The following is a 24601-nucleotide window of genomic DNA, read 5'->3' on the forward strand; positions in this document are numbered from 1 at the left end:
TAGTAGACGATGCCGAAAGGTCCAGGTCGTCGCTTCCTTGGCAAACATAGAACGCCTGACAAAAATCGTACTTTCCACGTATGACTTCTGTCACGCTGACAAGGCATTTATCGATATTTGTACCTCGGAATGGGTGATATGGCTGTACCAGTTGGCTCCAGTGGAGGTTAGTGAATTCTTGTAAGGTGCAGTTGGATACCAATATATCAATCCGCGCCAAAACTTTTTGAGAGAAGATTGGAAAACGCAGAAGGTATTCTTGGTCGATGAAACAATTCAAACAGTCAAGTAGTGTAAGTTCACTGCAAGACGTAAAAATTCCCGTTTTTGATAAGTTTTTCTTGTACTATGAAACGAAACTATCATAGGTACAGAATTTTCGTTTCAGTAGAACTTTACCGAAACATTTTGAGGTTCAAATTGTGAGCTTCACTTACATCAGATAATTTGAAATAATTATACATTTACTTATGCTGATTTCCATGACAACTGTAGGGCTTGGCCAATAATTTTGTATTCCTTATAATATCTCTGCTTAACTGAATCAATTGGGAGAAGTCTAGCTATATATGCTCTTATTTATTTTAGCCTAGACCTCAAACTTTATGCATTGTGCAAGTTGAAGATTATTTACTTTGTACCCAAATGCAAGCCTGCATGATGTTTTTAATCCTTTATGCATGGATTAATTATATTTTTCACAGTGGTTGAGTTGAGATGCGCAGTTCAATGTTATGCCTGGGGTAAGATTGGCCTTAATAGTGCAGTTGCCCAGCTTGCTCAACATAGTCCACCATTTAAGCTTGAAGAGGACAAGCCCTATTCTGAGGTATTATTAGTAACAGCAACTGGGCTGATATCTTTCTTTCATTATTCCAATTAATTTACCTATAGGTAGCTAAATAAAATACAATTTAGTTAGCAAATTTGAAGGGTGAATTTGTTCTGCAAAGTACAAAGTCATGTTTTCAGTCCACACATTTAATTGTCTGTGAAGGTGCGGTGTGGTGTGGTGGCATCATGGTTAGTGCGCTGGACTTGGGATCAATAAGCGATAAGCGCTGGCCTGACGGGCCACTTGGCTTTTATACAGACTTTACTATTTAATTGTCTTCACCATCTTAAAAGATTTTATCAACTACTCAGAAAAATATTTGCTAGGAGTGGATGTCCACTTTTTATTGTATCTTATTCCAAAATCAAGCTCTTGTTTTGTTTTCGTCTTGTTTTCTTGTTTTCTTCTTATGTTCAGTCTCCTGGATAGTTGATTTTGTTATAAAAGTTATTTCAATCTATCTTCAACAGTTTTGGATGGGAACACATCCAAATGGACCATCAACAGTGCTAGGTGGAGAAAAGGAGACGTTTTTGTCTGACTGGATTGATGCAAACTTAGATGTTCTAGGACCCACTGTAAAAGAGACCTTTGATGGCAAACTTCCATTCCTGTTCAAAGTGTTATCAGTCAACAAGGCGTTATCAATTCAAGCACATCCAAACAAATCTCATGCAACTGTGCTTCATAAAGAGAGACCTGAAATATACAAAGATCCTAACCATAAACCAGAGATGGCCATTGGTAAGAATCATAGTAATAGACCATTCTACAGTGCTGGCCTTTGAATGGCAGCAAGGCTGGAGCTGACCTTGTTTTGATAAAGACCACTCAGCTTTTGTTGTGTAAATCACATTCTTCTAAATGCCAACTAGTTTACATTTATAACAAATAACAGAGCTTGACATTGCAACTGCTGGGGTCACCAATGCGACCAAACTTTTTGCACCAGCGACTAACTTTTTACGCTTTTCACTAAAATACTTCTGCTAGCAACTAAATCTGAAAATTAGAAGCCAGCTGGCCCCAAGGTTTTTCCTGAAGTCAAACCCTGAACAAGAACAGCAGATTGAGAGGTTTGTATCAAGCAACGTCACTTCCAGCCTGGCTTGCATTCATCGGCCAGGTAACTGAACACTGTAACATCTGTAAAGAGGCGTGTTACAGTTTCAGTAATCAAGGTACCTGATCATGTAGCTACTCTGTAGAGCTTATTATCGAAATTTCATGGTCTATCTTGATAAGCATCAGACAGCAGTTTAGCGTACTTGTCTAATAATTCATTTTCTTTTAATTCAAAACAGCTTTGACACCATTTGAAGGCCTTTGTGGTTTTCGACCACTGACTGAAATCCAGAAATTTGTAAATACAGTTCCAGAATTTGCTGAAGTCATTGGACAAGATGCTGCCAATGCCCTTGCAAGTGGTTCAGGTTTGTGGAAGCTTGTTTTGTTTTACAATGGGGACCACAGGAAAACTTTAAGTCAGAGGATTTTTTGAGAAGTTAGTCTCACGTGCTGTTGGAAAATTAGCACTAGACAGTTGCTATCATGTACTCTACCAACGGAAGTACAGCTAAACCTCCGCACAACAGCCACCTTTGGGACAGAGAAAAGTGGCCATTTAATACAGAGGTGACCATTACGGGGAGGTAGGGATGTAACATGACAACCTGTTTTTTCACGTAAACTGCTTATTGTAGCATATAAATACACAACACAATCAAATTATGTCAATTAAACAGAAACCAAATAGAAACAGAGACCAACAACATGTGGAATAGATCAAATTTTGTGACATTTTACAATAAAAATAGGTTTTTTATACACCATTCACCAGCCAGCTGTGATTAACTGGCCGTTGTCAAGTGGTTATTTTAGCAATTGGAATGCGCTTTAAAGGCCATTGCCATTGTGGAGAGGAGGCCATTGTAGAGAGGTTAAGATAAGTGAATGTCCACTGGGACATAAAAAAGTGGCCGTTTTAGAGAGGTGGCTGTCATAGAGAGGTGGCCGTTAGTGGAGGTTCAACTTTAAACAGGTTGTCTTATGATCATTTTCTCAATTGTTTTTTGACAGATTCCCTAGCCCTGAAGAAAGCTTTCGCAGCTCTCATGACAAGCAACCCAGATATTGTCTCTCAACAGCTTAATCAACTCTTGGAGAGACTTAGAGAGAAGAAATCTTCGGGTCATGACATCTCTGATCAGTGCGGAGACTTAGTCTTGAGATTGAACAGCCAATTCCCAGGAGATGTTGGTTGTTTTTGTATTTATTTTCTAAATCATATTGTCCTTCAACCTGGTGAAGCAATGTTTCTGGGTCCAAATCTGCCCCATGCATACCTGGCAGGAGGTAATGAATGTTACAAGTTAAAAATTACTTAGTTTTAATTTCCTAGTTAATGCAGGTTATTATTTTGGTAACACACAAAAGATAATTCCATAACATCTGCGATCAAGGCTTGAATCCTTAATGCAAATAATTTAGATCCCTGACACCTGTTTACAAGGCTACATACTCGTGAAGCCTCAAGCAGGATCATCACATCTTTGTTTATTACTTTGTGTAATCGTTGGGCCTAATATTAGTCATGCCTTTCCTTGACCCTATCAGTCCATCTGTATATTACTACGATTATCAGTTGAATAAAGCGCAACAAAAGTTTGGTCACCAGGTTTTAACATGAAAATTTTGTTGTTGCCACAGGGAACTGGCTCTGTTTCTGGTGGAAACTTGTCAGTCTTTGATGTCATTGGCAACAAAGTACACGAAATTGTAGGCGATGTGACAGGCAATGTTACTAATGGCAATGAGGAAAGTTGCCCGTGACAACGCTAATTTTAAGTTTAAAACTTTGTGACAAAACTCACATGGTGCCTTACTCAACTGATAATCGTAGTACATTGTTGTTACATTTATTCATGACTTTAAAATAACTATTGCTGTGGACTTTCAATTTCCCTTGTGATTGTCTCTGGTCCCTGCATATGTGACCCTATTTTGGAAAAAGTGGTTAAAGGTGAAAAGAGAAAAACGCGTTTATTCACGTTTCAGACCAAAACGCGTTTAAACACCGTTTAAACGGGCTAAAAAAACGTTTAAACCCGTTTACAAAATGTTATAACGCGTTTTTCCTTAGGCGAATGTTTTCTTTAAATGAGCGTTTAAACGCAATAATTTATTTAACAGTAAAGCTGTTGTGACAGATTATTCAGCATTATCGTTCCCACGCCTTTTGAAATCATGGCGTTATTAGAATTATTATGCCAAGCTGGTTTACTGGATGGTATGTAAAACTTATTTTCGCCATCATTCTCAGTCAAAGTGGAAATTTACTGTTTTGGTGAAAATACAAAATAATGATATGAACGCTTCTTAATATCGTACTAAAAATGTAGTGTAAGTTATGGTCTATACAGTGAGCCAAATGCACGAGTCTTCAGCGACAATACACAATACACTTTACATTACCATTTCCGAGAATACGCCAACGTAACTTCATGCAATTTACGAAAAGAAATGTGTTGCTAATTTTCTTGTCGAAAATATTTGCACGTAGGTACAATCTGCTACAATTCTGCAACACGCGGGAATGAGTGTGACTTTCACTTTGCAATATCACAGGGAACCTTTGTGCTTTAATTAGCCTGTTCATATTTATGGCATAAAACTAAGTGATTTACCTGTGTGTTTGTGTCTTTCTTTGGTTGTCTTGTGAAGTATTTGCATCACGCGGAGACGGCCGTTTCTCCATGTGATCGATTCAATTCATGCACGGCGACAGATGAGTGTCTCGAGTTTCAAGTATTAACTACATTTCAATTTTCTCCCCTGTTAAACAGAGGGCCGAAACTGTAATTCACAGCATAATGCTTGTAATGCAAAGGAGAACCACAGTTTTTTCTATTTGAAAGAAGTTTACTATTTCATGCAGCGTTGCAAGCTGTCAGCACACGAAAACAAAACAAACTCTGTATCCATCAAGGCTGATTTGGATCGGCTAACCGTGTTGCCTTGCATTGCTGTCTCTCAGTTACTATGTTGTTCTGTTGCTCCAAGCAAACTCAACAGATTGAATAATTGGTCATATTAATCGACTACCCAATAAAATTTGCCTGCTCCCACGGTTAATATCTCACATAAAAAGAATGTGTCTTCGCGTTTGCGAGCGGCATGAAATAAACAAAAAAATCGCCAATTGTTTCGGCACGGTCATCGAAGACGGTTGTAAACAGGGAGTTTAGATCACGTTTCACGAAAATTAGAAAGTTCCTTTCACAATTCGTGGGAAATAAAAATACGCATTTCATGCACCACGAAAAAGTTTCTCCTACATTCACAAAATTATTCTCGCTTAAGCTTCCTACAGAAGATGTAATAAAAGCCGGGATTAATTCAATTATCGCCCCCAATTCTCCTTGTCCATTCTTTTTTGTTCAGTTGCCAATAGCTTTTGCTCAAAAATGTGCAGTTTTAGGTGGTTGCATTCCGCAAAAGAATTGTGGAAAACTTCGGCTTGAATTGAGAAACTTGCATATTCCCCTCGAAAAATGGGCGATTGTTGAGACAGAAATCGGGTTCGTGATCGTTCGCACGCACTCTCGAACTAGTACGTTCGCGTCAAATTACAGTGCACATGTACATGTACGCGACGAAGGCGAAGTCTGCCCGTTACAAATGTTTGCTGCATATATACATATATACCTCTCTTTTTGGATACCTGAGATAAAAAGGACTCATCTTAAGTGGTATGTTTACTAAATAGAATCAAGGAATTTACAACCTTAGCCTAAAACACGTTTGTTATTGCTTATCTCTTTCTTTAGCTTTTCCTTCATTTAAAAATCCTGACGAGAATGAGCTTGTAATGTCTCTTTCAATTGCAACCAACGTCTCGAATGCAGATCAAATTTGTCCAACACAAACACGAACCATATATAGTTGCAAATCTTTTCACTTTCTTCCAGCCACAATCGAGGAAAATTTAATTTAATCGGAAACATCGCTCGTCACAATCAAACACGACAATACCGCTAATTTATGAGCAAATTTCATTCGAAAAAAGCTTCGTAAACTAACCACAATATAATTATCGGAGTATTAAACAGAGAAAATTTTGCACTGGTGTTTAAACGCGCAGAAAGAGTGTTTAAACGCGCAGAAATAGTGTTTAAACATGTATCCAAAGCGTTTAAATGGGTTTAAACACTTTCGTTTTAAGGCGTTTAAACGCCATTTTGACAATTCACCTTTAACCACCTTTTTCAAAATAGGGTCACATATTCTTCACATCTGGCTTTTGAGCATTGTGGACTTTTTCCCCTCCAATCTTGGCTTTTGCAGCCCAACTGGTGAGCAAGTTTACCACTAACAGCTGCAAGAAATTACTATTTTATGCAATTTTATTATTTTGTTAACTAGATCTTTAGATTTATTGTATTTGTATACTTTTTTTAACTTTTTTAGACTTAACCATTTTTAGCTACTGTATTCTACAATTTTTACTCAGGATCAGTCTGAGCAGTCTTATTATTATTATAAGTACTTGTTTAGTAATATAAAGTCCCCATTCTCTTCCGCATGTCAATATTCATTTACTGAATTTTCAGATTGCATGGAATGTATGGCATGTAGTGACAATGTTGTCCGGGCTGGACTGACACCAAAATTTAAAGATGTGGAGACCCTCTGTGAAATGTTGGATTACAAGTGCGGCACTAAAGAGGAAAACATATTTCCTTGTCACCCTGACCCAAGTGATCCATACGTCACAATTTATGATCCCCCTGTACTGGACTTTGCTGTTGCTAGAATTCAGGTAAGTTGACAGCAGTATCCAAAATTATCTGTGTCATGAACTTTCTGCTGTAAAGTATTTAGCCCTTTCCTTCCCTCTTTACTAAGATCACTTCCTCCAAGTACACGTAAGTATGACTTTTGAGTTAAGTCAAGCACTTGTGCCAGGAAACTTTAGTATTCCACTATCACCTAAATTAGACCAGTTTGATGCATACTAGTTACATGCAATGCGACAGGTGATGCACAGCTGTTGATATTGTTACCAGTGGCAATGAGGAAAGTTGCCCGTGACAACAATGTAATTTTAAGGCCAAAACTTCGTCACCAAACTTACATTGTACATTGTACAAGAGCAAATAAAGGAATATGTAATGCTTTTAAGTGGTATACCATGAGAGAGCATTGCTGAACTATTTCATACCTTACCATAGAAAATACAGTGGCCAACACAATCAGAGAGACATAAGTGTGGCGCATGATGGGAAGGTTGGATGCAATACCCTTGACTATACAATGGCTTTCCTGTATTCTGATTGGTAGTATTTTCTATAGCATGGTGTCAATGAGCAGAGGGCACCTAATATACTGCTATAACCACAAATGGGAATGTTTTTCTCTTGGATTTGGACATAACAAAATAATTACAACTCTGAAGATTTTCTCTTAACTTTATGTTTTGTTTCAAAATAGATTTTATTACTCGTCCCCATATCCCCAGCCGTCAAAGTTATAGATGCCATCTTTCCCTTCCAAGCATTGGAAATTAAGTAGCTTCTTAAAATTGACTTAACTTTCTGTGTTGTTTTCAGATTCCCACAAGCTGTCCACTATATAAGTTTCAAGCATTAAATGGACCAAGCATAGCCTTGTTGATATCTGGTTCTGGTTCTATAGAAAACACTGCAAACACTATTCCTGCAACACGAGGAACTGTGCTATTTATTCCAGCAAACACAAGTTTTGATTTCAAATGTAATGGCCAAGACACTGAAATCTATCGAGCTTTCTGTGTAGTGTGAGCTCTCACAAACAATAATCTATCTGCCATGGAAACTACACACTGGTAATAAGCTAACCAAAGGGTTTTTCCATTTTTTATTTTTGTTTTAATAATTTTTTAAAGTTATGTTTAAATGGTATCAACTTGAAACCTGTGCATTATAAATTAACTTATTACCTTCTCAGTGTAGGGGGACCAAGAAAGCTACATAAAATCTTGTAAACTTAACTTAACAAAATAATTAATAATAATTCTTTTTTCAATTTAGAAACCTTCAAAAAGGTCATCATTTAGGATTTCCCACTGTTTGAGAAAAGAGCTAGATATATATATATGTTGATATTCAAATTATTTTAGATAACTTTAAATAGTGTATTGTTGGTGCAATAAATTTAATAAAAGGCAGGAAGTACAAGGATCAACTTACATTTAATTATATTTTCTCACCTCGCACTAGTTTTTGTGCATACATAATAATATTATGTATGTAATAATTATTTTCTGGTTATTAATTACTTGCTGAGGGTTCATGTCCTAAATACAAAATATTTTGTATTCCAACAACTGGATTTTCTGGCTACGTTTTCACAATATACAACGCTTTCGCGTAGTATATACCACGGAATATCCCATGAGTCACTTGTATTTTCTTGGTATGCAAACCAGCCTTTCAGTTGCAGGGTCAGAGCAGCTGTTCATCATTGATACATGTCCAAAATGAATTGACCGTGAAGGCCTGGGAGAAAGCCACAGGGGGACAAGGCAAATACAAGGTCCTGGGGTAGATGCAAAAAGCATTTTTAAAAACTGAAGAGGACCTGCTAGAGGTTTTCAGGATATGGTGGGAGATTTAGGTAAAAAAAAATAACACAATACAGGATATTTGGGTAAAAATTAATAAATATGGGATATTTCGATCAGATAAAATGAAATATGAAGTAGGAAAATTGGTAATTTTTACAACTGGAGTTGATGGGATTTGGGATGAGGGGCACTCATATATATTCACCCCCCCCCCCCCCCCACCCCTAGTAATGGGGCCTCTGAATAAAAAAACTTCTAGCACTCAGTCTCCCCACAACTTTTGCATTAACTGTTTCTCAAAACTGGTTATGAAACAGTAATAAGAAGAGAAAAATCATCTTGTAACATTTTGCAAACGAGTTCTGTAGCTGTAGTACTGAAGCCAACTGTGGCGTGAAGGCCATCACGATTCTCACCCTTCCCCAACCCCTTCCGGGATCCTTCCCCAGGTTTCCTGCAAATGTAAAAACTAGCCAATCAGATACGCCAACGTACGCGCGTGCTTGGGGCATTGATCCGCAATTATCTGTCCAAGAACACTCTCAAACTGAAGAATTAATACCCCGTCATCCTTCTAAAAGCTTGACACAATAATTTTTACGACCAAACGGAAGTCAAAGAAAAATTATTTGAGGGAAATCTGTACGTCTGTGTTCTGGTCTGTGCTGGAAGAAAGAAAAGCTGTGTTTATTCATCTGGCGTATCACATGATGAATGAGCACCAATCAAACAGCGCGATGGAAAAGTCTTACGTCACATGCTGTGAGGTTCGCTTCGTCTTCCTCTACAATTTAGCATTGTTGTGGTTCGGTTGTAACAGATTTTGAAGCAGTTTTACAGCGATCAAGAAGTCTTCCAAAAATGCCAGCCAAGCAACGAATGCGTGTTGCCAACGAAAAACACAGCCAGAACGTTACGACGAGAGGAAATGTCCCCAAATCACTGGTGAGTAGTATTTCAAACTCGCGAAGGAAAACCTCATACGCCATGAAAGACGAAACTCATTCGAAACTTGAAACTTTGACAGTAACGTTTAAATGTTGGTCTTCCCGTCTATTTCAGAGACCACAAGAGGAAAAATATCCTGTTGGACCTATTCTTCTTGGATTATTCATTTTCGTCGTCTGTGGGTCCGGTGAGTTAATCGTAATCTTTGCAATGTATAACTTCATGCGTCTTTCTTTCGTCTTTCGAAGTGCGTCGCTCGAAAACCGGAATAGTATCCGAGAGATTGCGTGTTTGTGGCGCTTATTTTAAAATTAAACGCCTTTTTCTTTTCTCCTACAGCAATATTTCAGATCATCCAGAGTATTAGGATGGGATAACCTGAATTTGAAGAAATTTTGGACCAGAAAGGACTGTATTTTACTGAACGGGTGCTTACATGTTTGCGAGGAAATCAGATCAGCTTAAAATATTGAACTCTACTGAATACTTTCAAACGTTTAACTTTTCTCGAAACTGTATTAAATAGTAGTTTATAGAGTAAGCGAGACGTATGCTACATATTTCGACGATTTTGTATTAACCTTTGACTTTTCTTGTCAACTTCCCCTAGCTTTCTTTCATCATCGATGGTTCTTTTTCCATGGTCCACGTAACTTAAATTTCGTAGTATTTTTCTTAGCATGCCGGGAACAAAATCAATGAAAGTAAATCCACGGCTATTATCGAATTTATCTGTAAATCTATGGAGAGCTACCTGAGATCTCTTTAAAATGTATTCACAGAGCTATTTTATGTGAATAAATTGGAATATTTAAGTAGAAAAGTGTGTTTCTTTTCGAGTTTTCTTTTGTAGAAAATGAAGGCTAGATTTGGTGACATGTAGGTTCATGCCAGCTAGCTTGAGTCCTGAAAAATGAAATGATCGAATTATCAAGACTACATGTGGCCTGTGCTGCAGAGAGATGAAGTTCATCCTTCTCTACAGAAGAATGATACCGGTTTTGCCCCATGGTGAGTTCACCCCCACCGAGTTCACCCCCACTATAAAATTTCTATTTCGAGTTCGCCCCCAACTTTTAGTGTTGGTGTTTACACAGTTGTCATCGAGTTATTGAATGTTTTCGAAGAACCACTTCAGTCTATGTATGTTTGATAAGCTTAGATGATTGTTCGCTTGTTCGCGAGCACATTGCAACAAAGTCCAACGGTTACTGGTCATCTCGCCACGAAGGAGTCTCGCCATCAATGAACTCTCCACCAAGGGAAGTCACCTCGCCACCAAGCAAAGTTTCCTCGCCACCAGTAATCTAATGAGGCAGTGGATAAAAGAACGAAGAGTAATTTCTATATGCAACTCGATCTGGTTGGGGGCGAACTCGATTGAGTTGAGTCGATGTGAGGGCGAACTCGCCATGGGGCGAAACCGGCAGCTACCCTACTGAACACCACTGCCATTAAGCTAATTGGAAATGTTGCCATGATACACACACAGACAGTACCTTACTTGCCTTGGCTACTTTAAATCCCAACTTCACTTTGGCACTCATTACCTTAGCAGGGACCTTGCTTGCTTGCCTGATTGGTCAGGGCCCTAAAATGAAAAGCCCCTCATCTTTTTGGTCTGGATTGGGTGAATGGCTGATTGTCCATTCTTGTGAAAAGTAATATATTTGATACAGTGAAAAGACATCAATCCCACTTTTTCATACCTCCAAGGAAAATCAGAATTTGTTTGAAAATCGGGTAGTTTGAGAAATTGGGAGTAAAACTACAGTGTCTGACGGGGGAAGGAAACAACTTTTGGTTCAAGTTATTGGGAGGTTCACTAAACATGAGGTTTCAAGAAATCAGGACTCCATTGTACCTCAAGGCATTATGAGTCATGGTCACAAGTGCACTTACAGAACATTGAATTAAGATCTGTCAACCAGTCATCAGGGTCCAAGAAAGTACCACAAACAGTATCTCTTTGGCATTGTGGTTAGCTTAAGCTAGGATGAGGGGCAAGTGAGTGGAAATCAGGCTAAGTCTGTAAATAACTAAGATCAATGACAAATGGTGGCAGTTGTAAACCTACCCAAGGCTGTACTGGTAGCCAGTCGATTACTAACTTGCCAGTTTTTGATTAGCAAGCAGTGAGCAGAAAAAGCATGATATGAGCAAATCTATCTTGCTACGTAATTGAAAGAACAAATTACTAGTAATGTACGGCAGTGACAAGCTTAATGGCAGCTAGGAAGTCAAATAGGACAAATAATTGTTCTTCCCTTGGTGTGTCGCCTTCAAGGTTCATTTCCATGGTAAGCATCATTATTTCTCAGTTGAATTCCATCAAGCATGGGACATATTGAGCCTGATTGGTCCAGCTTTCTCAATCTACCACCCTTTTAATTTACTGAGTCTTTCTTTACTTTTGTCAACTGTTTTTAGTTTTCTTTAATAAATTTAAGGTGATCTTGTGATTAAAAATTATACCAATTTGACATAGCCCAAAAGGAAGGATATCTAATTGCTGGCTCATTGCTGAATGAATCACCGCATTCACCCTCCAGAAGACTTAATTTTAAGAGAACTTTCAGTCAAATTACCAGAGGCCAATTTGCTTTTACAATCACCATGAAAAGTTCTAGTAAGATAAATTTATACAAAATTCAGTTGTTGGAGTTGATACAAGATATCTTGCTATTTCCTCCCCCTGTTAATGCCTTAGTTTAAAATAAGTTTCAGACAAATTAAGTCAGTGAAAAAATCCTAGAAAAAAGATGTACAGCACTGGTCATAGCTGAATTGTGCTAGAACAGTAAAAAAAAATAATAAAAAAGGAAGTTCTATCTTCTTGCTGTTTGCTCTTTTGATGTATCCTATCCCTTCATTTTCCCTCATCTGCAAGTCTAGAAAAAGTTAGCCTGCTAGCTGGATCTCGTGTTTGGGCTAGAGGAATCCAAGGAAGAAAGTTATAAATTACTACAAATCAACATACCATTACCAAACTGTACAAGACAAGCTAGAACATGATCTTACATTGAGCCACCGTATGAATGACATACATGTACAGTCTGTGTTTGGAAGGATCTATTCCTGTTGTTTTAAGTTGGCATGTTCGGAGGGATTAAGTTGTTACAAATTTCTTGTCAATACCCCAATATTACCATTAATTTCGCACATTGAAAATTGGAGATGCAGATTTCCCTCCGGTTATAAGCCCAGCCATCTTGAAAGGCAAAGTTTCCTTCTATAAGCCCCTCCAAATACAAACCTCCTTTACCCTGGGTTGAATCACCGTACAGAAGGCTAAAAATAAACACTTTACACCAAACTGGGTTGTCAGTCTGCAATAGCGTGTGGTTTGCTTCGAGCGTGACCTGAGCCAGCCTTTTTTACCAATCAAAAATTGAAAACATGGGCTAGAAAGATGAAAAAAAAACCTAGAAAGTATAATGGAATGGTGGGAGGTCCTGATGTACAAACCACAAAAAAAAAAGAAAACATGGTTATTTGACTGAAAGTACCAATCCGGCTTAGCTTTTGGCCCACTGTTTACATGTAAGAATTGAAGAAATTTCAACCCTTCTCACTGGGTCAACCCGAGTCTCCACAAGGGTTATGCAGCAAGGGGGCCTGACCTGGCTTGACTACTGTTTTCAACTTAACGCTTATAAACATTTCACTGCAAAAGGGTTACCTGCCACGGTGTTTCAACCTGGGGTAAAAAGCAACCTCGGGGTTATGTAAAGAGGGCCTAAGACATTCAAAAAGCTCCTTTAAAAAAAAAGATAGTACCTGGGGCTTATTTTTTTAATTTTATGGTAGCTCAGTTGGCCAACATAGCATTTTGGTTAGCCTAAATGGCACTGCAGGTTAGCCTCAATAGCACTTCAGTCAAGTCTAAAAAACTGCCCAGCTTAACTCTTGGTAACAAGTAGCTATAAACAATGGTAATCACTATTCTTAGTTTGTCCATAATCCCAGGGGAGAGGGTAATGGCCCGACAGATGCTACCATTTCCACAAGAATACTGTCTTGGAAAAAATTATTGACTCATTAACTCGCAACTCACTTTACTTATAAATACTTTGGCCTCCTTGAAAATATGCCATCTTTCAGATGAGAGGCTAGCTGAAATTCAGCTTACATGAAGTGGAGTTGTTTTGCTCTTTGCTTGCAAGGAAGATTGGACTTGCCGAAAGATCTTTCAAAAAAACCTTTCCAAAATGGCAACAGTCAAATGAAAGTAAAGAAACATGAAAACGCAAATATGGGAACAAATGTTTAACTTGCTAACACCTTGCCTTGGAATCAGCCTTTATTGTTACTAACTGAAGTTATACCTTGAGTAAAGGAAGATGGCCAAAATGCCATGAAATTCAAGACCAATCAAATTTCGAAACAGAAGTCTAGGGAAACACTTGAAGAACTAAAAGGCTAACCTACATAAGTCATTTGACAACTTAAACATTTTCAATCAAAATAAATACAAATGTGTATTAAGGCAGCTGTTTACCTGTCCCATGTATAGGTTAAATCAGCTCATCACAAAATAATTACCCTTCATTGTGTTTGTATAAAGGCGAATACTCTCAATTTGTTTTATACAAAGAAAAATAAATCTATCTTGATCTGACATTCACCAAAAGCATGTTACCAGTAACCCTGCCATCTTGTTCTACAATGCACCCATGGCCAAGAATGGTACAGTGTTATTAGTCATGGCCAAGCCCTTACAACTTGAAGAAATAGAAACTCCTGTCTCACTCTTCAGCCCATTAATAGTCGAGCTTATGCTTGATAGATCCTTGCTGTTATACAATGAAAATTCTGAAAATTTAACACAATTTTCACCAAAACATCTTTTAGGGGTGAAGAATGGTATATGAAGTTGTAAATTTAACATCCAAAATGTCGATAGAGTCAAAAAAGCTTGAATCTCTTTCTGTCTGGAAGTTCATTCAAAATTTAAATTATATAAATCAAAATAACAACTGGCACATGTCTCACAACACTTAATTTCACATAGATGTTTTCATAGTCCTCTATGCTTGTACTCTTGTTCCAAGCTTCTATAAAAAACTTTTCAATCCTCTGAAAGTAACCCACTCAACACCCCTTAAATGTAATTATGTTCTTAAACAATTTATGGGCAAGAAGAATGAAGTACTAGTTTTAGCTCTTTTTGAGATTCTTTAAGTTGATACTGCATAAAATGGTTTCATTTGTAGTTTGCTTAAGCACTGAAGGTTGCAGTTACAGGCCACAGAACCCAAAATAACCATAGTCAAGATAATGGCATTTTGAACACTATTGTTTCCTTGCTTTTCAAGAAGCCTGGTATTAAAAATAATTAGTTTCAAGTTTTGCTTTCAATTATTTATCTGTAATGCATAATATTCCTATTATGACAGGTCTTGACAAATCATAGTGCAATATTCCCATCATATTTCAAGGCCTTACACCTTGGTTTTAAACTTCAGTTCAAAGATAATTTATTCCAGCAATAATCTCTTTAGTATTTACTCAGGAAAAATAAGTTGAAGTGAATTCAAGCTAACAGAGTCAGTTTGATTCTTGCATATAACTTTTCTTCATCACCACGAGGCCACAAAACTATGGATCAGATAAGGAACACTGGCAACTTGAGCGACTCAGAGTACTTGTCTGATGGTGATCAAAATGAGTTTTTTGATAAACTTCCATCTTACACTCTGAGTAAGACTGGGGAATTTCATGCATCAATGCCTGCCATGTTGCTTGACATCTCTTAAGAACCATAACCTGCAGCAATCTTGCCATGTTGCTGCACATCTCTAAAGAACCATAAACTGCAGAATTCTTCCACCTGTCTAAACTTGACTTGTCACAAGCAAATCCTCCAGTGACGACAGTCAAAATTATTAACAAGACTGCTGATCTCCTGATTTAAGTTACAACTTCACTGAAGTTTCATTGAACACTACAAGGACATTCATCCTCTGTGATTTTTTTTCAAGTCTCTGTTGTCTTAGACAGGCTTGATGGTCACTTGAGTAGGTCACTGTTATGTCGATGTCGAGCTTCTGAATTCAACCAAATTCCGTAATTTCTCATTTTCTAGCTTCAGTTCTAGATTCTCCTCTGTGAGTTTAGAAATTGTTTCTTTTAATGTCTGAACTTCTTTATTCACAACACTTAGGAGGTCTGACTTAATTTGTGTAATTTGTTCCTGCAAAGAAAAAGAAAAAATATAAGTGACTATTTATACATGCAAAGCAGAAATATTATGCTCAGACCAGTGTGTACTCTTATGTGCATAGTATTCTATGCACGGAAGTTAAAGAAATGAGACAACAGGTAAATGCACAGAAATAAAACCTTTTTGGGGTTTGCTTGCCTTACTCTCATAACTGGTCAAGCATTCATCCAAATAACAAATTTCAAATTTCAAACTTGTTTCAATATTCCTATTCTGATACAGTCAAACTCAAAAAACCAAAACACCAAAAATATCTCTGGAATGTTTATTGTTTTCTAACCGATTAGGGGGGAGATTTTGAACCACAGAAACCAAAGAAAACAAATGAGTTTCAATCAATCAGAGAACAATTTTGTTTTGTTTCAAAAGGTCTCAAAATAAATCCTCTAAATTGGTTAGACAAGAAATTTGAAAATTGCCGTTCCAGCCTACTTAAACAATAGCGAAGATGATTTGGGATATTTTTAACTTGAAAAAATGATTTTCACATACCAATGCAATGTGCCGGCGCAACGCAACTGTTCAACTGGCAGGGGCGACCGTTGAATCAATCAAGTGTGAATGATCCAAATCAGTGCTTTCATATTAAGAAGGGCTGTTATTTGGAGGGGAATATTGATGAAAATGAAAGTCTACCATTAACTATGCAAATTTAGAGTAAATTTATTTGGGAAGGAACAGCAAAAAATTGAGGTGCTTACTGTTAGCTACAACTAATTCCAAAATTCGCAAACATTTGAATTTATTGTCTTCAATCTTTCCAGGGACTTTAGATCACTGAATCCCTAGGCCCAAGCAAGGGATTGTGATTGTTTACTAAAATAAATCTAGTTGCTAGTTTAACCAAAGATGATACCAAGGTTAGTGCAACCCAAAAACTTTTAATCATCCCCATTTATAGCCCTGTCAAATCAATCGTCACTTCACTTGAGTGACGGTATGAGTTAGCAGGATTCCTGTTTTCCAAAAGCCCACTCACTATTAGTTCTGGGTGTGGCTCTCAATGCTAAAGAAGCACAATACCTTAGACTTTCAGTAATATATAAAGACAGAGGGTGCATCTTAGGACAAAACAAAAACCAAAAACTAAATTCATAGTTCCATGACCGATAGAATACATCCCTTTTCTGTGGTTTGAATATCTTGCTTGATATTGGTTACAATACAATAAACTTCCAGCCAAATTTTAGGTGTTCACAGTTTTGTCAGTTCGACTGTAATTCCAAACTGAAGTTTTGAGCTGATTAATGTCTGGCTTACATTTAATTCAACAAGCATGTAACAATGTGTTGAATAATTGGAATAAAATGGCAAAAACTCAGCCAAAAAAAGTTGTCTTTTTCTGCCACTGACCTTAACAAGCCTCCTTAGTAAGCCAAAATGTCTTGCATCATATTTTGTTATTGTAGAAGAGTCAAGAAAAGTTAATGGTTAATAGACTGATGAGAAAACTCCAGCTGTGGGCGAAGTTGATATTTGCAGCCTAAATTATGCAAAACCTAGTTAAGGTTTTTCATTCAGTTACAGCATGTACTCAGACATGTAAATCCAACCAAAATTTGAGTTTTGATGAATTTGTGGTTTGAATATTGAACCATTCATTTCTAGAATAGACTACTACAACAAAGGATGAAATCAACCTTCTAATAATGGATTCATTACTTTCATATTAGGAAGAATGCTGGACTGGCTTTGATTTCAAAGCAAATTTAAAATTTAACCTAGATAGTTGCAAGATGTGTCCAATAAAGGTACTAGGCAAGATTTGAAGGTTAATGAGTTAGTCATGACCAGTTTGCTTGTTAAAGAAGAGTGTGCAAATTGGGGAGCTAATTTATGCACGAGCCATGTTCCCAAATACCAACATGGGCCACAGTACATTATCCATGGAAAGCCTAGAAGGCATGAGAAACTCTACAAACATGTAAATACAACTCTCGATAACTTCAGTTTAAGCTATTTATAAAGTTTATTAACAGTAAAAACATTGGTTTTGTTTTAAAGACCATGTTCACCCAAACTGATGTAAAATTCGCACAGTTATTTACCTTGGTTATTTATAGCGATTTTGAGACATGCATATTGGCATCAAATTTCTTATTTCTGATATTTCCAACACAGTAAGTAAAAAAAGACAGAGCTTCGTACACAAAGCAGTTATGTTGATGGGAGAAGTAAAGTCCTAGCACTCTGACTAGGAACCAGGCTAGAAAAAATAACAAGAGTTCCTGCAAAGGAAAATCATCTATTGAAATTTCTTGCAATCCATTATCAATAAATTCAGCCGAAATATTGTCAGTTTAAGTAATATCACAACGGTCAGTTTAACGCATGCCACACCAGAAAAATTACAATAAAATGAATTGTGACTTAACAGTAGAGTCAATCTTGGCCCTATGCTGTCATTATCATTCTTGTAATATTACAACACTTGGTTTGCACACCATATACATGTATACGTACATGATTGTACATCCAATAATGACATGTAAAGTAGATTTTGTCATTAAATAGCACATATTCACTCAAAATCTCCTGAACTATCACAAAATATAAGCGCATCTGAACATTCCTAAATTAGTTTATAAATGCTTTTTTGTGACATCTGAGACATATGCTACGTAGCTAGAGTACTGCTGCCCCTTCAAGACAATGTACATGTACATGGGCTGCATCAACATGAAATTCAAGCACAAAGAACATATTGAGACACAAGCAGACAAAACAACCTGGTTTGCAGAATCAACAACATTGACCAGGGTCCAAAATTGCGCTTTCCTGGTCGCCAATGCGACTAAAACTTTTGCACTGGCAACCAGAATTTCACAACTGGTCGCCAGCGGGCGATTAACTATTTCAAGCCACGATAATTACACAAACTTTGATTTTCAGCCAAGTCGATTAAAATGAAATTCAAAGCCGCCCACCAATTAGTCACTTTTTACCTTTCCGCTGCTTTTGAAGTATAAAACCGATTTTCCTGACATTATAAATCTACCACAACGTTTCACAGCTACAATCAGTGCAAAGCTTTGCTGCCATGTTTTCTCAGCGGTTTCCCATAACATACGTATTGCGGGCGATTTGTTGTCCAAAGATGTTCTGAAATTTTTCTGTAATTTATTACAAAGTGCAGAGAGAACATCTGCAAAGAAATCAGTGGAAGATTTCGATATTCAACTTGGCGATCGGTCGATCGTCTTGACAGAACGCGAAAGGAAAGATCGTTTTGAACATAGAGCGAAAAGCCAAATGGCAGTTTTTCAGACGGGTACATTTCTTCTCTAAAACGTAGAGACAAAAGAAGGTATAAAGTTGACTTGAAACATTTGGCAGTTGCATGAAACTGCGTATATGGCCGGCATTCGATTCGTTCATTCGTGGTTTTTCAGTGGTAGGTGTATAAAAAATCAGTGTGTTTGTATTTAATCTTATCGTTAGCGGAAAAATTGCCATCATTGTGGCCCCAAATGCGTTCTCTTCGTTCTGATTCTTAAAAGAAAAATTGGCGACCAGAATTTTCCCTCTGGTGACCAAAAGGTTTGGTTTGTGTTTCACTGCGAAGGAAAAATTTTATTGCTGGACAAACCAGTTTTTCACAGGGAAAAACACAAGAACCAAACCATTAGATTAATGTTCAAGTAATATTGCCAGTCTGCCTTTCTCCTGATTCCATAGTGACAATTTTGACACTGAAAGCGAAATTTGTGATCACAACTTCCCTAAGAGTGATCTTTTATTTATTTATTTATTTATTTATTTATTAAACTTCCCACAAGAACCATTCCAACAGTATTTAAGGCTGTAGAGTGCAGTGAGAACTATATATCAAAATCTCCACTACAAAAATGTAAGAAAATGGCTCCAATGACACATACCATTGCAGATGCAATTTTATTCACAATGGGCATCTCGGCCTCTCTGGCACCCGCACTGAAAGACAACAATTAACAAGTTGAAAACAAAACTTCAAATATGAGATTTAGTAAACTAATATACTGAACTATCAATAACTTTTATCACATTATTGAAGAAAAGTGATCAGCCATGCTCACATTATCCTTGGCCTTGAAGTGTCAAAAAACTAATGACAGCTTTCTTTGCATAATCATATGAGGAAGAACAATATTGCAAATACCAGAAGAAATAAATTTCTAACCCATTAACTTGAATAGGTCAAATTTGTCCTATATTTTTAAGGTTGTTTACATCCAGAGGTTAACATGAAATCTGGCTTTCTGGGCCCAATGTCGCTTGTGTTGAAGCAACACATTTGACTCAAAAACAGGTATTATTCATGGTCTTTAGGAGTTACATTAGCATGCTTAATGGAATGGCTTGACATGACCTGTTCAGCTATATGACTTTCCTTGAAAGTATGGAGGAAATTTTGATAAGTTTCTGATGAAAACCTGAGCAATTGCTGAAGACTAATAACTACATGTTTGACAACAAATGAAACATATGTTGCTGCTGAGATACAAGAGACAACAGTGAATAACTCTATTGAATTCCACAAGGAATAATTTTTGTTATTATCACCTTGTATCAAAACAACTTTAGCAGGTGTCAAAAAATGTAACACTTTAAACTATTTCTTGTCATACTACACAAGAAAAGTTTGGTTATATTGTGATTTCAAACTTTGTATGAACAAGAATGACCAAGGTCACCAGGCAATTCAGTGGATATTTACACAGCCTCCTTGACAAAAATAGAAACTGCTCTCCTTGGCAGGCAATCAAATAAACAAGTTTGCAATGTTTGTTTTGTTGCTCTAGCAGCAAAATCCTTCAAGGAAGATGGCCATTTTCATGTTTCCTTGTTCCTGAAAACATTTTCTATCAGTTAAGAACTAACCAAATCAAAAATGAGATAATGTATATATTGACAGAAAACATCATAATAGGAACAGAAGTATAATCATTTCCTCGTTACCCCCAAGACAGCAATAAAACTGCTTGCCTTGCAGACATTTTGGAGTATGTAGCTTTAAACCCATATCAGTAAGGAAAACATGTATTTCATCCAAGTACTGTAAGGACCAAGACCAGCCAATAATAGCTTGTAGATGACAGCAAAATGCAAGGTAGTATTTAAAACTTCTATTTCCCTATTTATAAATTTAATTGTAAAGAGAAAGCAATGGCCAATAAATTAGACATGCATTGAACCATTCAAGATGGAATTCCAGGACCAATAACATTTTGACACTGATATTGCACCTTAAAGCAGGTTTTCATATTTTCTAATATTGAAAAGCCAAGTCTGTGTTTACATATTGCAGCCAGAGGAAATAATTTATGCATTTTTTAGTCAAGCAATTCATTTATGGCTCATATTGCCTGTAAGTTGGAACTGATGTCAAACAAATTGCCTTGATCAACAATTGACACAATATACATTTTCCTGCCATTGGCTGAATAACAGGAAAAAATAGCACAGTCTCACTGATAGTAAAATTTTCATTAGTTTCATGCAAATAGTCTGCTTTAGTTTTGTCACATTCACAGCTTGAAAAATAAGCAAAGCATCTCAACAAAGCTTTCAGAAGATAATTCAAGAAAGTGAAATTCAAACAAAATGATAGCAAGTGCATATACCTAATGTTGGAAGATCAACCTACTTAAAACTGCACTGGGCAACTTTTAACATCAATCTAAAAATGTATGTTGAGCAATAAAATTTTTAATTACTCAGGCACTGAGTTTGTCTTTATTTTTAGGAAAATAGACGTTTCTGCCATGCTGTCAAAAATGAAAGAATTGGTAATTTCTACACCAGGGTGACACATTAAACATGCCTGATGAACCACTTAGTCCACGAAAATAACAAAATTAACCACCATGAGGTGATCTACAAATACTGTATACAATGTAGCTTTTTAAAGCCACAATGCACAGTAGTTTCTCTCAAAACAAGCAAGGCAAAGGAATATTTTTCTCTACACTACTGACTATGACGAGGACAAACATTCACATCTGAGCTCAAAGGGTAATGGCATTTTGCATTTTCAAAGACAAAACAGTCCATGTGCCTTCACGTAAGTAAAGGTGTGACAGGCATATCAAATTCTACATTAAAGCGAAAAGCTAGAAATTAAAATTACACGCCGCAGTAAAACCAGTGACAAAGCTGCAACAAACATTGAAGTAAACAAATATAAATACAGATAATAAGGTGAAAAAACTCTTGCAAGTTTGAATAATTCTAAAACATTTTCTCAATTCCAAGCACTCGAGGCTCTTTGTGAGTATTACAGGGCAACTGAATCATTTCATATTTCAGTGGCAATACAGAAAACAGGATCCATTTTATTTGAAAGTGCAAAACTATGAACCACAAATATTTTCAAAGCGGATGTCAACTGGTTTCTGTATAAAATTGGATCAGCTTAAACAGTTCCGATCAAAGAATTTGCCATATTCCAATCTCGTGTTCAGTGCCACATTCTTGAAGATGGAGTTTTCAGTCCGTCATAGAAAAACTCTACATCTGGAAGTTTTTGTTATGAAATGCAAGATAAAAAAATTCAAAAATTCTCCCTGGTGTTCTGTTGTAGCTTCGAGGAATTTTTTCTACTAAGAATTTAGCAAATGAACCCTGATAACATATTACATCAGGGCAGTATTTATGCAGTAAAATCCTAAACTAAAGCTTCGTTCAACTCACGTGGAATAAAAAATGTAAACAACGAGAAGGCAAAATTACAAATCAATCGTATTTCAAACCACTTAGGAGGGTCGTTGTAGGTCACTTCATTTTAAAATACTCCATTGCTGCAACACTGTAGCGTTCCATCTTGATAATCAGCAGATCACGACGGTGAGCCAAATGATGCACTGCCTATGGTTGGCACTGAACAATATATAATGTTCAAACAAAGAAATCACGAACAAGAAAACCGCGAACAAATTACGAAGCTGTCTGGTTGTAGAAAAAGAACATCAATAAATCATGGAGTCTGGGAGAGTCAATAACTTTGGACGCTGTAATTTAGGACTTTTTGAAGGGAAAAGAGTGAGGGAATAACTTAAAGTTAAACCAAAGCTACCCAAGAGATATCTGAAAGCAATTAGCCGAAACCGCTTTCTTGTGAAGAAATCACTAGGGACATGAAATCAATTTACCAACCACGTTGTACACACACGTAGCTTGCTGTTCAAATTCGTCAGTTCACTTACCTAGCCGAGGCAACGATCGATTGCGCTCCCTCAAGCGATATTCTGTCCACATTATCAATAGCTGGCGAAATTCTAGCCACCGAAGAATCGTTCTGTTTCGCCAATTCGGCAGTAACACCCAATCTTGGCTCTGAATCCTTCTTTTTCACGGGCACAAATGCTTCCCCCGAAATAGGACTGTGTTCATTTGCTTGCGTTGAAGATTTCACAACAGAGCCATGCGTTTGGATCTCTGATGACGATTGTGTCTCCGTATCACTCGCTATGTGATTGCCAATAGAATTGCTTGTTATGCCAGTCTTTGCGTTCGAATGGGAGTCCGTTTTCTCCACGCTGTCTCTCGACTGATGAGTAGAAATACTAGTTGAACTTGATGTAGAAACACTGGTCGATGAGGATTGAGTCGATTCCGCATCTGGAAAATCGTGACATTTCCATCGTCCGCGTGCATAAGATTCATTTCTTTGAATTTTAACTACTTTGAACCTAGATGCACCATTGCCATTCGCAGTGGCTGGGTCGGGAACTGGTTCAAGCTCCACTTCTACTTCTTCCACTATATCGCTTTCGTTTAAGTCTAGTTCGCCATCGTATCCATTACTATCGCCACGATTATGAATTTTACTTTCGGTGACACTGGTAATTTGAAAAGAACTCTTTTTCTTTATAGGACCCGGGTTCGGTAAAGTAGCAATGCCACTTACTGTAAGAGTAGGCTGAACTGGAACTCCAGTTTGCAAGTTTGTAGCCGGAATAGCAAACTTTACTTGAGACGAGCGAACCGCCTCCTGGCCATGCGGAACGTTGGCCTGCTCGCGTCGTTGTTCGCTCATGTCATTGTCGACTCCTTCAGCCATGAATCAACTAAGGACGCTGCAATAAAAGCAGGATATAGGCCAACAATGTGCCAATCCCCATGACAAAAATTACGGAGAATAAGCTCCCATTTTAGCCAAAAACAACCCACAAAGTCATGTCAAAAATGGCGACCCACCATCGTCCTAACGCCTCACAGCAACCTTCAGACATGACGTCCTATTCTGTGACCGAGGCAGCCAATCACAAAGCTTGTTGCCATATTTGGTCCAAGCTCACCGCGAAGGTTCAGGGAGCGCGGTTAGCGGTTTTCATCGATATCCAAGAATTCGTAACAGAACCACATTTGTGTATTTTATAAATTTCCCCAAAATAGGCTTCTGTATTGCCGAATAAATTACTCATCCTGACATCATTTATTCATTCATTTGTGACAACTATCAGCAAGCTGAATGTTTCGTCTACCGTTATGTAACAAGCGTATTTCTTTTTCTGTACAGTTTCCGTCCAAGCATGTATAACCTTATTTTTTCCGCGCCATATGTCTAAATTAACAACAGTGTCTCCGGATTTCATCCCTTCTTCACCGGTCACGAAATCCTACAAACGTTTCTTTTTTTTGTCTTTTTAATTTTTCTTCGATATTTGTCAACAAACTGTGACTTATTCATGGCAATATCTTTTGGTCAAAATCATAACAAGAAAATAATACCTCATTGATATTCACACTGGCAAGTTTTGAATTCTTTCGCCCTGGTTGGGTGTTTTGCATATTGAATGAATTTACATCTCTCTAAAAAGCTGAAAATTGTATGAAATATTGACCTCGGGAATGACCAGTTCTTTGATAAGACCTTAATTCGCCAAGAGATTTTAACTTCTGAAGTGCATACAATATGACACAAAATATTCACAGCAAACTCAGGAAAAAAATAGCCATCGAAACAAGGCCATCAAAATATTTAGAGAAATATATAAGTCCTAAA

General features: G+C 37.3%; 3 protein-coding genes across 3 annotated transcripts; 2 read left to right on the forward strand and 1 right to left on the reverse strand.

The window, feature by feature from the left end:
• The first annotated feature begins 35 nt into the window (after nt 1–35).
• Nucleotides 36–8201, forward strand: LOC110065478 (mannose-6-phosphate isomerase-like). The gene is made up of 7 exons (XM_020772624.2): nt 36–166; nt 705–829; nt 1306–1579; nt 2140–2268; nt 2915–3190; nt 6448–6656; nt 7447–8201. Exons 1-7 carry the CDS (start codon nt 130–132, stop codon nt 7654–7656), a joined length of 1260 nt encoding a protein of 419 aa, XP_020628283.2. The 5' UTR covers nt 36–129; the 3' UTR covers nt 7657–8201.
• A 995-nt stretch (nt 8202–9196) lies between these two features.
• On the forward strand, nt 9197–10212 carry LOC149108615 (stress-associated endoplasmic reticulum protein 2-like). The gene is made up of 3 exons (XM_089293667.1): nt 9197–9386; nt 9504–9576; nt 9729–10212. The coding sequence occupies exons 1-3, from the start codon at nt 9303–9305 to the stop codon at nt 9764–9766; spliced, it is 195 nt and encodes a 64-aa protein (XP_089149793.1). The 5' UTR covers nt 9197–9302; the 3' UTR covers nt 9767–10212.
• Nucleotides 10213–13657: 3445 nt separating this feature from the next.
• Nucleotides 13658–23828, reverse strand: LOC110065479 (uncharacterized). Its single transcript, XM_020772626.2, has 3 exons — nt 22800–23828; nt 19494–19548; nt 13658–15585 (listed from the first exon to the last, which is right to left on the reverse strand). Exons 1-3 carry the CDS (start codon nt 23654–23656, stop codon nt 15421–15423), a joined length of 1077 nt encoding a protein of 358 aa, XP_020628285.1. The 5' UTR covers nt 23657–23828; the 3' UTR covers nt 13658–15420.
• Between the last annotated feature and the right edge of the window lie 773 nt (nt 23829–24601).

Source organism: Orbicella faveolata, unplaced genomic scaffold (genome assembly GCF_042242905.1).
Source record: "Orbicella faveolata isolate gen_17 unplaced genomic scaffold, um_ofav_v1 contig_25, whole genome shotgun sequence".
Classification (NCBI taxonomy): Eukaryota; Metazoa; Cnidaria; class Anthozoa; order Scleractinia; family Merulinidae; genus Orbicella; species Orbicella faveolata.